The 15,906-nt window shown below is 40.5% G+C and overlaps 1 protein-coding gene across 2 annotated transcripts in view; it reads left to right on the plus strand.

Moving 5' to 3' along the window:
- Positions 1 to 15,906, plus strand: part of psidin (phagocyte signaling impaired) — a 477,751-nt gene that overhangs the window by 221,688 nt on the left and 240,157 nt on the right. For both annotated transcript variants that reach the window (XM_071663426.1, XM_071663425.1), the window contains one exon: positions 13,429 to 13,589. In XM_071663426.1, coding sequence (XP_071519527.1) covers positions 13,429 to 13,589 — 161 coding nt within the window. The remainder of the gene's footprint in view (positions 1 to 13,428; positions 13,590 to 15,906) is intronic.

A 15,906-nucleotide genomic window follows, 5' to 3' on the forward strand; every position in this document is an offset into this window, starting at 1 on the left:
GTTTTGAAATGGTTTGGGCACATGGAGAGAATGAGTGAGGAGAGATTGACCAAGAGGATATATGTGTCGGAGGTGGAGGGAACGAGGAGAAGAGGGAGACCAAATTGGAGGTGGAAAGATGGAGTGAAAAAGATTTTGTGTGATCGGGGCCTGAACATGCAGGAGGGTGAAAGGAGGGCAAGAAATAGAGTGAATTGGAGTCATGTGGTATACAGGGGTTGACGTGCTGTCAGTGGATTGAAGCAAGGCATGTGAAGCGTCTGGGGTAAACCATGGAAAGCTGTGTAGGTATGTGTATTTGCGTGTGTGGACGTGTGTATGTACATGTGTATGGGGGGGGGGGCCATTTCTTTCGTCTGTTTCCTTGCGCTACCTCGCAAACGCGGGAGACAGCGACAAAGTATAAAAAAAAAAAAAAAAAAAAAAAAAAAAATATATATATATATATATATATATAGGTATATATAAAGATGCTTTGGTAGGAGGTAAATAAAGTGCGTAAGACAAGGGAACAACTGGGGACATCAATGAAGGGGGCTAATAGGTAGGTGATAACAAGTAGTGGTGATGTGAGAAGTAGATGAAGTGAGTATTTTGAAGGTTTGTTAAATGTGTTTGATAATAGAGTGGCAGATATAGGGTGTTTTGGTTGAGGTAGTGTGCAAAGTGAGAGGGTTAGGGAGAATGATTTGGTAAACAGAGAAGAGGTAGTAAAAGCTTTGCAGAAGAAGAAAGCCAGCAAGGCAGCGGGTTTGGATGGTATTGCAGTGGAATTTATTGAAAAAAGGGGTGACTGTATTGTTGACTGGTTGATAAGGTTATTTAATGTATGTATGACTCATGGTGAGGTGACTGAGGATTGGCGGAATGCTTGCATAGTTTCATTGTACAAAGGCAAAGGGGATAAATATTAGTGCTTAAATTACAGAGGTAAGAGTTTGTTGAGTATTCCTGAAAAATTATATGGGAGGGTATTGATTGAGAGGGTGAAAGCATGTACAGAGCATCAGATTGGTGAAGAGCAGTGTGGTTTCAGAAGTGGTAGAGGATGTGTGGATCAGGTGTTTGCTTTGAAGAATGTATGAGAAATACTTAGGAGAGCAAATGGATTTGTATGTAGCATTTATGGATCTGGAGAAGGCATATGATAGAGTTGATAGAGATGCTCTGTGGAAGGTATTAAGAGTATATGGTGTGGGAGACAAGTTGTTCAAAGTAGTGAAAAGATTTTGTTGAGGATGTAAGGCATGTGTACGTGTAGGAAGAGATGAAAGTGATTGGTTCTCAGTGAATGTTGGTTTGCGGGAGGGGTGCGTGATGTTTCCATGGTTGTTTAATTTGTTTATGGATGGGGTTGTTAGGGAGGTGAATGCATGAGTTATGGAAAGATTGGCAAGTATGCAGTCAGTTGTGGATGAGAGAGCTTGGAAAGTGAGCCAGTTGTTGTTTGCTGATGATACAGCGCTGGTGGCTGATTCATGTGAGAAACTGCAGAAACTGATGACTGAGTTTGGTAAAGTGTGTGAAAGAAGAAAGCTGAGAGTAAATGTGAACAAGAGCAAGGTTATTAGGTACAGTAGGGTTGAGGGACAAGTCAAGTGGGAGTTAAGTTTGAATGGTGAAAAACTGGAGGAAGCGAAGTGTTTTAGATATCTGGGAGCGGATTTGGCAGCGGATGGAACCAAGGTAGCGGAAGTGTATTATAGGGTGGGGGAGGGGGCGAAAGTTCTGGGAGTGTTGAAGAATGTGTGGAAGTCGAGAACGTTATCTTGGAAAGCAAAAATGGGTATGTTTGAAGGATTAGTGGTTCCAACAATGATATATGGTTGCGAGGCGTGAGCTATAGATAAAGTTGTGCGGAGGAGGGTGGTTGTGCTGTAAATGATATGTCTTGAGGACAATATGTTGTGTGAGGTGGTTTGATCGAGTAAGTAATGAAAGGGTAAGAGAGATATGTGGTAATAGAACGAGTGTGGTTGAGAGAGCAGAAGAGGGTGTTTTGAAATGGTTTGGTCACATGGAGAGAATGAGTGAGGAAAGATCGACAAAGAGGATGTATGTGTCAGAAGTGGAGGGAACGAGGAGAAATGGGAGACCAAATTGGAGGCAGAAGGATGGAGTGAAAAAGATTTTGAGTGATCGGGGCCTTAACATGCAGGAGGGTGAAAGGCGTACAAGGAATAGAGTGAATTGGAACGATGTGGTATACTGGGGTCGACGGGCTGTCAATGGATCGAACCAGGGCATGTGAAGCGTTTGGGGTAAACCATGGGAAGTTCTGAGGGGCCTGGATGTGGAAAGGGAGCTGTGGTTTTGGTGCATTATACGTGACAGCTAGAGACTGAGTGTGATCAAATGTGGCCTTTGTCATCTTTTCTTAACACTACCTCGTGCACATGTGGGTTGAGGGGGTCGTTATTTCACATGTGGTGGGATGGCGACGGGAATGAGTAAAGGCAGACAGTATGAATTATGTACATGTGTATATATGTATATGTCTGTGTGTGTATATATATGTATACGTTGAGATGTATAGGTATGTATATTTGCGTGTGTTTATGTGAATGTATATACATGTGTATGTGGGTGGGTTGGGCCATTCTTTCGTCTGTTTCCTTGTGCTACCTCGCTAACGCGGGAGACAGCGACAAAGCAAATAAATGAAATAAAATAAATTTATCATACTTTGTCGCTGTCTCCCGCCTTAGCGAGATAGCCCTAGGAAACAGACGAAAGAATGGCCCAACCCACCCACATACACATGTATATACATACACATCCACTCGTACATATACATACCTATACATCTCAACGTGTACATATATATACACACAGACATATACGTATACACACATGTACATAATTTATACTGTCTGCCCATATTCATTCCCATTGCAACCCCGCCACATGTGAAAGAACAACCCCCTCCCCCTGCATGTGTGCGAGGTAGCTCTAGGAAAAGGCAACAAAGGCCACATTCGTTCACTCTCAGTCTCTAGCTGTCATGTATAATGCACCGAAACCACAGCTCCCTTTCCACATGCAGGTCCCACACAACTTTCAATGGTTTACCCCAGACGCTTCACATGCCCTGGTTCAATCCATTAACAGCACGTGGACCCCGGTATACCACATCGTTCCAATTCACTTTATTTCTTGCACGCCTTTCACCCTCTTGCATGTTTAGACCCCGATCAATCAAAATCTTTTCACTCCATCCTTCTACCTCCAATTCGGTCTCCCACTTCTCCTCGTTCCCTCCACTTCTGACACATACATCCTCTTTGTCGATATTTCCTCACTCATTCTTTCCATGTGACCAAACCATTTCAAAACTCCCTCTTCTGCTCTCTGAACCACGCTCTTTTTATTACCACACATCTCCCTTACCCTATTATTACTTACTCAATCAAACCACCTCACACCACATATTGTCCTCAAACATCTCATTTCCAGCACATCCACCCTCTTCCGCACAACTCTATCTATAGCCCATGCCTCACAACTATATAACATTGTTGAATCACTATTCCTTTAGACATACCCATTTTTGCTTTCCAAGATAACGTTCTTGACTTACGCACATTTTTGAACGCTCCCAGAACTTTCGCCCCCTCCCCCACCCTATGATTCACTTCGGCTTCCATGGTTCCATCCGCTGCCAAATCCACTCCCAGATATCTAAAACACTTCACTTCCTCCAGTTTTTCTCCATTCACACTTACCTCGCAATTGACTTGTCCCTCAACCCTACTGTACCTAATATAAATGATATATATATTTATTTTTCATTTATTTTGCTTTGTTGCTGTCTCCCACGTTAGCGAGGTAGCACAAGGAAACAGACGAAAGAATGGCCGAACACACCCACATACACATGTATATGCATACATGCCACCCCGCCACACATGAAAATAACCACCCCCTCCCCCCAAGTGTGTGCGAGGTAGCACTAGAAAAAGACAACAAAGGCCACTTTCGTTTACATTCAGTCTCTAGCTGTCATGTAATAATGCACTGAAACCACGGCTCCCTTTCCACATCCAGGCCCCACAGAACTTTCCATGGTTTACCCCAGACGCTTCACATGCCCTGGTTCAATCTATTGACAACATGTCGACCCCGGTATACCACATCGTTCCAATTCACTCTATTCCTTGCACGCCTTTCATCCTCCTGCATGTTCAGGCCCTGATCACTCAAAATCTTTTTCACTCCATCTTTCCACCTCCAATTTGGTCTCCCACTTCTCCTCGTTCCCTCCACCTCTGACACATATATCCTCTTTGTTAATCTTTCCTAACTCATTCTCACCATGTGACCAAACCATTTCAATATACCCTCTTCTGCTATCTCAACCACACTTTTTATTACCACACATCTCTCTTACCCTTTCATTACTTACTCGATTAAACCATATCAGGGCGTGAACATACAGGAGGGTGAAAGGCGTGCAAGGAATATATTGAATAGGATTGATGTGGTATACTGGGGTCAACGTGCTGTCAGTGGATTAAACCAAGGTACATGAAGAGTCTGGGATGAACTATGGAAAGGTCTGTATGGCCTAGATGTGGAAAGGGAGCTGTATTTTAGTTGCATTACACATGACAGCTAGAGACTAAGTGTGAATGAATGTGGCCTCTTTGTCTTTTCCTGGCGTTGCCATACTGAAAAAGGGGGGTTGCTGTTACATGTGTGGTGGGTTGGGGACACGAATGGATGAAGACAGCAATTGTGAATGCGTACGTGGGTATATATGTATATGTTTTTGTGTATATATATATATGTATATGAGTGGTTAGGCCATTCTTCTTCTGTTTCCTTGCGCTACCTCACTTTTGCAGGAAACAGCGATTAAGTATAATAAGTAAATATAAAAATAAATATATAAAGTATGTATGAGAGCTGTAAACAGTGTGCCAAATGGTTTGGACAAAGGATTGGATGAATGAGGAAAGGATTACTCAGAGAGTATACATGTCGGAGGTAGAAGGTATAAGAAAAGTGAGAAACCAAAGAATAGGTTCCAGGATGGAGAGAAAGATGCTTTGACGGCTTGGGACATGAACATGCAAGAAGATGCAAGAGATGGAATGATGTAGTTTACAGGGATAACGTGCTGTTATTGCTGTATTAGAGCATATGAAGTGGTTAGGGGAAACTAGAGAAAGGTTTTTAGGTTATGTTTGTGAGTAGGGTCTCTGGTTTCTTTGTATCTGACATTACAGCTAGAGAGTGTGTGTGAGCAAATGAGGCCATTTATCTCCTGGCATTACCTCACTAATACAGGAAATGGCAAACTTATATGAAAAAAAATATTCAATGTAGAATTCTGATATCAGATATATTGTTGCCATATTTGTTAACTTATGGTCTTTTGTTGTACTGAAAGTTTTTAAAAAGTCATATATGATTTCATTTTTCAAGTGCAAAATATAAGTTTCATGGAACTAAACTTGAAAATGAAATCTGTGATGAAAAGATTAGATATGGTAAACAGTGCTTAGCTTCATACAATAAAGTAATAGGATTTGATACTCACCCATTCTATGAATTTTGGTTTCCAGACTTGATCAGAATTAAAGAAAAACTAGAGCAGGTTCACAGACCAACCAAACTAGTCACTTCTAACAGAAACAAGCTTATGAGGAAAGATTCCAAGATCTAAATGTATTCTCTGTAAAAAGGCATAAAATCAAAGGGGGTTTGATAGCAGTTTTCAAAACATTAATTGATTTTGACAGTATACTAACAAAAGTTTCATCATTAGACAGAGATTTATTGACTAGTAATATATGAAGATAAAAGGAAGGCAATGTAATAGCAATGTGGACAAAGTGTTTTTCATATGCATTGTGGTTGTGCATTATAATGAACTTCCTCCTGACATAGTAAGTGCGAAAACTATAAGTTCCTTCAGATCAAAACTAGACAGATATTCACTGAGTGAGTGTATCCGCAGTTTTGGTGCATGAGACCGGATATTAGTGATGTGTAGGTGAGTAATGTGGCAGTTGAGGATATAATTGGTGTAAATGGGGTATTCAGTGTTGTCAATGGCAATGGTGAAGAGCTTGTGGATTTATGTGCTGAAAAAAGACTGGTGATTGAGAATATCTGGTTTGAATAGAGAGATATACACAAGTATACGTATTCAAGTAGGAGAGATTGTCAAAGGCATTATTAGATTACATGTTAATCAATAGGCATGTAAAAGAGAGACTATTGGATGTAAATGTGCTAAGAGGGGCAGCTGGTGGGATGTTTGATCACTGTCATGTGGAGGTGAAGGTGAAGATTTGTAGAGGTTTTCAAGAAAAAATGTCAGGGAGAAGAGAGTGGTGTGAGTAAGTGAACTTGGAAAGGAAAGTTATGTAAGGAAGTACCAGGAGAGATTGGATGTAGAATGGCAAAAGGTAAGAGCAAATGACAGAGGGGAGTGGGTGAGAAATGGGATGTATTTAGGGAAGCAGTGATGGCATGTGCAAGAGACGCATGTGACATGAGAAAGGTGGGAGTTGGGAAGATTAGAAAGGGTAGTGAGTGGTGGGATGAAGAAGTAAAGTTCTTAGTGAAATAGAAAAGAGAGGCATTTGGATGATACTTGTGAGGAAGAAGTGCAAATGACTGAGAGATGTATAAGAGGAAGCAGCAGAAGGTCAAGAGGAAGTTGCAAGAGTTGAAAAAGAGGGCAAATAAGAGTTGGGGTGAGAGAGCATCATTAAACTTTGTGTAGTGAGAGCCTCAGGGAGAGTGGTTTGGTGAAGAGAGAGGAGGTGGTGAAAGCCTTGAAGAAGATGAAATCCAGAAAGGTGGTGGGTTGGGATGGTATTACAGTTGAATTTATTAAGAAAGGGGGTGACTCAGTTCTTAATTGGTTAGTAAGAATATTCAGTGTATGTATGAATCATGGTGAAGTGCCTGAGGATTGGCAGAATACATGAATAGTGCCATTATACAAAGGCAAAAGGGATAAAGGTGAGAGTTTAAACTACAGAGGCATAAGTTTGTTGAGTATTCCTGGAAAATTATATCGGAGGGTATTATTGAGAGGGTGAAGGTGTGTGCAAAGCATCAGGTTGGGGAAGAGCATTGTGGTTTTAGAAGCAGTACAGAATGTGTGGATCAGGTGTTTTCTTTGAAGAATGTGTGTGAGAAATACGTAGAAAAACAGATGGATTTGTATGTAGCATTTATGGGTTTGGAGGAGGCATATGATAGAGATGATAGAGATGCTTTGTGGAAGGTCTTAAGAGTGTACGGTATGGGAGGTAAGCTGCTAGAAGCAGAGAAGTTTGTATTAAGGGTGTAAGATATGTGTACATGTAGGAATAGAGGAGAGTGATTGGTTCTCAGTGAAGGTCGGTCTGCAGCAGGGGTGTGTGATATCCTCATTGTTGTTTAATTTGTTTATGGGTTGGGTGGTTAATGAGGTATATGCAGGCGTTTAGGAGAAAGGGGCGAGTATGCAGTCTGTTGTGGATGAGAGGGCCTGAAGAGTGAGTCAGTTATTGTTCACCGATGTTACAGCTCTGGTGGCTGATTCGAGTGAGAAACTGCAGTTGGTGACTAAGTATAGAAAAGTGTGTGAAAGGAGAAAGTTGAGATTAGATATGAATAAGAGCAAGGTTATTAGGTTCAGCAGGGTTGAGGGACAAGTTTGTTGGGATGTGAATTTGAATGGAGAAAAATTAGATATCTGGGAGTGGGTTTAGCAGCAAGTGGAACCATGGAAGTAGAAGCGAGGGGATGAAGATTCTGGGAGAGATGAAGAATGTGTGGAAGGAGTGAATGTTATCATGAAGAGTGAAAATCAGTATGTTTGAAGAAATAGTAATTCCAACAGTATTAAATGGCTGCAAGGCATGGGCTGTAGATAGTTTTGTATGGAGGAGGGTGGATGTGTTGGAAATTGAATGTTTGAGAATGATATGTGGTGTGAGGTGGTTTGATTGAGTAAGTAATGAAAGGGTAAGAGAGATGTGTGGTAATAGAAAGAGTGTGGTTGATGGAGCAGAAGAGGGTTTGTTGAAATGTTGAGAATGAGTGAGGAAAGGTTGACAAAGAGGATGTTTGTGTCAGAGGTGGAGGGAACAAGGAGAAGCAGGTGACCAAATTGGAGATGGAAGGATGGAGTGAAGATTTTGAGGAGTCAAGGCCTGAACATGCAGGAGGGTGAGAGGCATACAAGCAATAGAGTGAATTGGAATGATGTGGTACACTGGGGTCATGTGCTGTCAGTGGACTGAACCAGGGCATGTGAAACATCTGGGGTAAACCATGGAAATGTCTGTGGAGCCTGGATGTGGATAGGGAGTTGTGGTTTTGGTGCATTACACATGATAGCTAGAGACTGAGTGTGAATGAATGTGGCCATTTTTGTCTGTTTTCCTGGTGCTTCCTCTCAAACACAGGGGGTGGCAATGTTGTTCCCTTTGGGGCAGGGTGGCGCTGGGAATGGATGAAGGCAAGCGAGTATAAATATATTCATGTATGTATATATGAAAAAGGTATATATGGAAAAAGGTGAGAACAATGGAAGTAAGGGGAGTGGGGGAGGAATGGGATGTATTTAGGGAATCAGTGATGGATTGTGCAAAAGATGCTTGTGGCATGAGAAGAGTGGGAGGTGGGCTGTTTAGAAAGGGTAGTGAGTGGTGGGATGAAGAAGTAAGAGTATTAGTGAAAGAGAAGAGAGAGGCATTTGGACGATTTTTGCAGGGAAAAAATGCAATTGAGTGGGAGAAGTATAAAAGAAAGAGACAGGAGGTCAAGAGAAAGGTGCAAGAGGTGAAAAAAAGGGCAAATGAGAGTTGGGGTGAGAGACTATCAGTAAATTTTAGGGAGAATAAAAAGATGTTCTGGAAGGAGGTAAATAGGGTGCGTAAGACAAGGGAGCAAATGGGAACTTCAGTGAAGAGCATAAATGGGGAGGTGATAACAAGTAGTGGTGATGTGAGAAGGAGATGGAATGAGTATTTTGAAGGTTTGTTGAATGTGTCTGATGACAGAGTGGCAGATATAGGGTGTTTGGGTCGAGGTGGTGTGCAAAGTGAGAGGGTTAGGGAAAATGATTTGGTAAACAGAGAAGAGGTAGTAAAAGCTTTGCGGAAGATGAAAGCCGGCAAGGCAGCAGGTTTGGATGGTATTGCAGTGGAATTTATTAAAAAAGGGGGTGACTGTATTGTTGACTGGTTGGTAAGGTTATTTAATGTATGTATGACTCATGGTGAGGTGCCTGAGGATTGGCGGAATGCGTGCATAGTGCCATTGTACAAAGGCAAAGGGGATAAGAGTGAGTGCTCAAATTACAGAGGTATAAGTTTGTTGAGTATTCCTGGTAAATTATATGGGAGGGTATTGATTGAGAGGGTGAAGGCAGGTACAGAGCATCAGATTGGGGAAGAGCAGTGTGGTTTCAGAAGTGGTAGAGGATGTGTGGATCAGGTGTTTGCTTTGAAGAATGTATGTGAGAAATACTTAGAAAAGCAAATGGATTTGTATGTAGCATTTATGGATCTGGAGAAGGCATATGATAGAGTTGATAGAGATGCTCTGTGGAGGGTATTAAGAATATATGGTGTGGGAGGCAAGTTGTTAGAAGCAGTGAAAAGTTTTTATCGAGGATGTAAGGCATGTGTACGTGTAGGAAGAGAGGAAAGTGATTGGTTCTCAGTGAATGTAGGTTTGCGGCAGGGGTGTGTGATGTCTCCATGGTTGTTTAATTTGTTTATGGATGGGGTTGTTAGGGAGGTAAATGCAAGAGTCTTGGAAAGAGGGGCAAGTATGAAGTCTGTTGGGGATGAGAGAGCTTGGGAAGTGAGTCAGTTGTTGTTCGCTGATGATACAGCGCTGGTGGCGAATTCATGTGAGAAACTGCAGAAGCTGGTGACGGAGTTTGGTAAAGTGTGTGGAAGAAGAAAGTTAAGAGTAAATGTGAATAAGAGCAAGGTTATTAGGTACAGTAGGGTTGAGGGTCAAGTCAATTGGGAGGTGAGTTTGAATGGAGAAAAACTGGAGGAAGTGAAGTGTTTTAGATATCTGGGAGTGGATCTGTCAGCGGATGGAACCATGGAAGCGGAAGTGGATCATAGGGTGGGGGAGGGGGCGAAAATTTTGGGAGCCTTGAAAAATGTGTGGAAGTCGAGAACATTATCTCGGAAAGCAAAAATGGGTATGTTTGAAGGAATAGTGGTTCCAACAATGTTGTATGGTTGCGAGGCGTGGGCTATGGATAGAGTTGTGCGCAGGAGGATGGATGTGCTGGAAATGAGATGTTTGAGGACAATGTGTGGTGTGAGGTGGTTTGATCGAGTAAGTAACGTAAGGGTAAGAGAGATGTGTGGAAATAAAAAGAGCGTGGTTGAGAGAGCAGAAGAGGGTGTTTTGAAATGGTTTGGGCACATGGAGAGAATGAGTGAGGAAAGATTGACCAAGAGGATATATGTGTCGGAGGTGGAGGGAACGAGGAGAAGAGGGAGACCAAATTGGAGGTGGAAAGATGGAGTGAAAAGGATTTTGTGTGATCGGGGCCTGAACATGCAGGAGGGTGAAAGGTGGGCAAGGAATAGAGTGAATTGGAGCGATGTGGTATACAGGGGTTGACGTGCTGTCAGTGGATTGAATCAAGGCATGTGAAGCGTCCGGGGTAAACCATGGAAAGCTGTGTAGGTATGTATATTTGCGTGTGTGGACGTGTGTATGTACATGTGTATGGGGGGGGTTGGGCCATTTCTTTCGTCTGTTTCCTTGCGCTACCTCGCAACCGTGGGAGACAGCGACGAGGTATAAAAAAAAAAAAAAAAAATGTATATATGAGTGGATGGGTCTTTCTTCATGTTTCCTGGCGTTACCTTGCTGACATGGGAAATAGCGATCAAGTATAATGATGATAATTTTAGTGTTTACTGAATTATTTTGTGCAACAAAATAATTTTATGAATAAAAAAGTCATAGTTTCAGAAATACCAAGAATGTTATGTGCAAGTTTTTTCTCTGTCCCTCCCAACAAATATTTACATAGCTGAGTGATGCCTATAGACCTAGACCAGTTGTATTTACTAAAAAGTGGGGAGGGTCAAGTGGAGCAACAAAAAATTTTGGTCTGGCTGCAAATACTTATTAAACTATATACTTATGCATTATGAAATATGCATTAACAATATCTCCATTGTCTTTGGGCCAAAATTTGCATTAGCTATACTTTATATGCTTTAATTCGATGATCAGAGTTTTTCCCTTGCACTCATGGTTATTAGAATCATTTATATTTAATTACTTTTTATCATTTTCTTTCCCCTCTTCTGGGCTGCAGGAGAGACAAGTGGGGGCTGCATGTGGCTCACAGGCAGTATAGTGAATGCCAGTGCTCTTGAGTTAAGACGGATATTTACACACTGAACTTTGTGGCTCATTTTCAAAGCCACTTGCTGAGATTGAGTGGTGGCTGAGGGGGAAGTAATCTTTCAGCAATGCCAATGAGAACATATTTTCTTGAGTTTTCTAGGAAGGAGACTGAGTGGATTTAAGCTAGATTTAGAGGACAAGGGTGAAGGAGACCCTGAAGTATTTGTCAGTGAGGATCTGTCTTCAGATCATATTGAGTGTGATTCTATAGACCATTTTTAGTCGTTGCTGGGTATTAAGCAAGGACTTCAGTTGTCAAGTCAGTTGTACTTCTCTGATCCACATAGCTGTCTTTTCTTTCTGCCCCACCCACACATGAACTGCTGGCTTTTCTGTCCAGAAAATACAATCTCTCCCTATTACAGAGCACTTGACAAAATTTAACTCGCACATATCATTCTTCCTAACTCTAGATTTTCTTGCAGTGAGCACTATAGTACACTAGCCCTACATCAAGGCAAAATGGTGGAGCAATAGATAGAAGTGGTAAGTAGAGAAATTAGGTGGGAGCATTTGGTAGAAACAGTAGTCAGAACCAGTGGATAGGAACATTGGCAGGAGCATTATGTAGATGTATTAGGTTGGAACATTATGTACAAACATAAAGTAGACACATTAAATAGTAGTTGCTGGAAGGAACATTAGGGAGAAGCTTCTGGAAACACTGTGCTAGAGTTGTCCACTGCCATTGGCCTGTTAAGGTTGGGGCTGTAAAGGCGAAGAAGCGGCACTAGAGCTCACTAGTAATGGAGAATATTTTGCTGTTGCCACCCATGAGAGAGTTCCCAGATGGTACACACATCAGAAATATAGATAGATAGATAGACTCTTTCAGCACTGAAAGTTAAGCAAGATGAAGCAAAAGGTTTTGTCAAAATTAAAGGCCGTGTTGCCAGTGCCCACATAACCTTGACATTACTGCATCTGACTGGTGCAGCTGGTAATTTTACGTACTTTTATAGTTTTGCTGTTATGAAAAATTGATCTTTGAATCGGCACATTATTGCAATTAAAGCAATATGGTAGAAATGTACTTCTGAAGTGAGTTTTTTCATGGGTATACAAACATCTCTGAAATTGTATGAAATTGTATGGCTTAATACATTTTTTAAACAATTTGAAAAATATAAATTTTGAGGTTTGGAAAGGAAAACTTCATGTGACATTAAGGGATTAAGGATATGATGATAATGATAGAATTATCTGAGAAAAGCTTGGAGTTTTAATGCTACTTCTGCTTCTGAGAGCTGACTGCTGGACCACGCAGTACTTGGCAAGCTGCTGCATTACATGATTACTGTGTGGCCATCAGCAACTCAAGGGTGGGATGTTTTGTTGACCATTTCTTTCTCTACACCTTGAAACTTTGGAACACACTACTTTCTCATGTCTTTCCCATTATATGACCAAGCAATTTTTAAAAGAGGTTTTACTCTTCCTCCCAAATGCTTTCACATGTCTTTTCTTTTTCCCTTTTGTAATTCTCTCTTTCAGTTAAGGCCCAGCCTTGATGTAGACTTTTGTCCTTGACTGGTGCCTTAAAAAAAGTTAGATGAGGAGAACAATGGTGTATGTCTTGCCAGTTAATGGCATATAAAGCAATTGATTATGGAGATTCTCATCTAGTTTGATAGTAATTTTGAATGTGTTCAAGTAATGATTATAGGATATTTTGGTTTTAAGAAGCATGGATTTTCAAATGTTGACCTATAATTCATTATTTAGTGTAGAATTGCTACCTTTTTATCCTTAAAATTATCGTAAACTGTAGTTGACTAGGGTGAGGATGAATAGTTAATGGAAGACCAGAAGTGTAGCAGATGAAGAAAGTGAATATTATTTGGGTGAGAGGAATTTCTTGAATAAGGAATTAGGTGATGTATATGAAAATACATTAGTTGTGCATGAAGAGATTATGCATGAACCAGCCAGCAATATAGTGGTGAAAGGCATAATGAATGTACGATTTTTAGAGTTTTTGAATTAAAGTGTCCAAAATGAATTCCTCTCTCTTTGCAGGGTAAATATGCTGAGGCATTGGGTGTTCTGGATGGCCCTTTAGCAGAAAAGGTGGTGCATCAGCCTCAGAACTTTCTAGCCTTAAAGAGAGCTACTTATCACTCAAAACTGGGCCAGTGGGAAGCTGCTGCATCTGTCTATAAGAACCTCATAAGTGAGGAGTGAGTTTTTGACCACAATAGAATTGATGTTTACTGTATTTTTTTTTTTTTTTACTTTCATATCATATTCACCTTCAACTTCCCACTGTATTGCAGGATGAGTCATGCAGATTGATTAAGTACACACATAAACACATGCATGCATGCAAGTACTTAGGAGTGTTTTTAGAATGTAAAGATTATGCGATTACTGATGAAAATAGTGATAAAATTACATGAATGAAGAAGCCTGTACGTATAGTAGAAGCCAACTAACTGATGCCAAGTCAGTGAGTTGCTCAAACAATATTCACCACCCAGGTTATTTTGAATAATACAAGATGCAAGTACCAGCATAATGAAAGTGTAAATTGAAATAAAGGTGGTATTTTCCAGTGCTTAAGAAACAGTGGAAGTATCATCAAAACAAAACAGTAATTAGGATCTGATGAACACCAGTTGGAAACAGCTTTGACTAGAAACTTTCTTTTCATTTCTAAGTGTAAATGAAGTTTGGGATTTCTCTTAATATAAGCCAGATCACATTGGCAATTCATCATTTTTAAAGATGAGTTTAAAAAGCTGTATTGTATTTCATGTCAAGGAACTAGTGTACAGTGCGCAAAAATAGGGTGAAACAAACATCTAAAGGTAGCTATGATATGCTAGGTCTTCATCTTAACATTTTCTGTCCACAAATGATCTTTTAGCCCTTCTTAGTTCAGGAAAAATATCAATCGCATATTTTTCTCATGAAGGTGTGCACAAAAATGAAGTATGTTTCTTTGACCATTAGACTGCAGCTGTTTCAAAATCTGCATACAGCTGTAAAAAGCATGATAAGATAAAGGCTTTTATGAAATAATGTGTTCTTGTGAAATTAAAGACATGTATGCAGAAGAAAGTAAAGTGAAAAAAGATATATCTCCATGTACTTTGCCCTGGGGAAGTGTTGAAACTTATCAATGCATCTCTAAATGCTGCATTTGGCATGCATAGGCTTTCTTAAAAGTATATTTATCGTATTCATATATAATTAAAGTTATGCAGGTAGAAGTATCCAAAAATGAAGAAATATAAATCCTTCATCAACTTTTATTTTACCATGGTTGATTGGTAAAGTTTAGAAATTCTACATGTGGTGTTCAATTTAATTATATTGTGCAGAAACATGTTTAAGAGAGGAGGCATGTCATAGTTGTAGGAATGAATTTATATGAGGAATGTTGCAGTTTTAGAGTTCAGTTGGCAAGTTCATTTGAAATGACATTCCCGCAGTGTGAAAGCAAAAAAGATAGAGAGAATATACTTTCTTCTTTATTAAGCGGTTGGGTGTCATTAGATGTGGAAGGGCCCCTAGCTAGTGGCATGGATGCTCCTTATATAAGTAAGTATCGAGTTATCATTGATTTTCCTAGGTGTTATTTCATTCAATTATATTTATTATGCTTTATCACTGTTTTCCGCATCAGCGAAGTAGCCCCAGGAAACAGACGAAGGATGGCCTATCCACTTATATGCACACACATATACATAAACACCCATACATGCAAATATACATACATATACATATCAACATATACATACATATACATACACAGACATATACATATATACACATGTACATATTCATACTTGCTTGCTTTCATCCATTCCTGTCGCTACCCCACCCAACAGAAAGCAGCATTGTTACCCCCTGCTTCAGTAAGGTAGTGCCAGTGAAACAGACAAAAATGCCACATTCGTTCACACTCAGTCTCTAGCTGTCATGTGTAATGCACTGAAACCACAGCTCCCTATCCATATCCTGGCCCCACAGACCTTTCCATGATTTACCCCAGATGCTTCACATGCCTTGGTTCAGTCCATTGGCAGCATGTTGACCCTGGTATGCCACATCATTCCAATTCACTCTATTCCTTGCACGCCTCTCACCCTCCTGTTTGTTCAGGCTCCAGTTGCTCAAAATCTCTTTCACTCCATCCTTCCACCTCCAATTTGGTCTCCCACTTCTTGTTCTGTACACCTCTTACACATGTATCCTCTTTGTCAATCTTTTCTCACTCATTCTCTCCATATGTCCAAACCATTTCAACACACCCTCTTCTGCTGTCTCAACCACACTCTTTTTATTACCACACATCTGTCTTACCCTTTCATTACCTATTCAGTTGTACCACCTCACACCACATGTTGTCTTGAAAATTTCATTTCCAACACATCCACCCTTCTCTTTATAAACCTATCTATAGCCCTAGCACCCTTACAACCTTGTTGGAACTACTATTCCTTCAAACATACCCTTTATACTCTCTGAGATAACATTCACTTCATCCAC

The sequence above is a fragment of the Panulirus ornatus genome, chromosome 7 (genome assembly GCF_036320965.1).
Source record: "Panulirus ornatus isolate Po-2019 chromosome 7, ASM3632096v1, whole genome shotgun sequence".
NCBI classification, from domain to species: domain Eukaryota; kingdom Metazoa; phylum Arthropoda; class Malacostraca; order Decapoda; family Palinuridae; genus Panulirus; species Panulirus ornatus.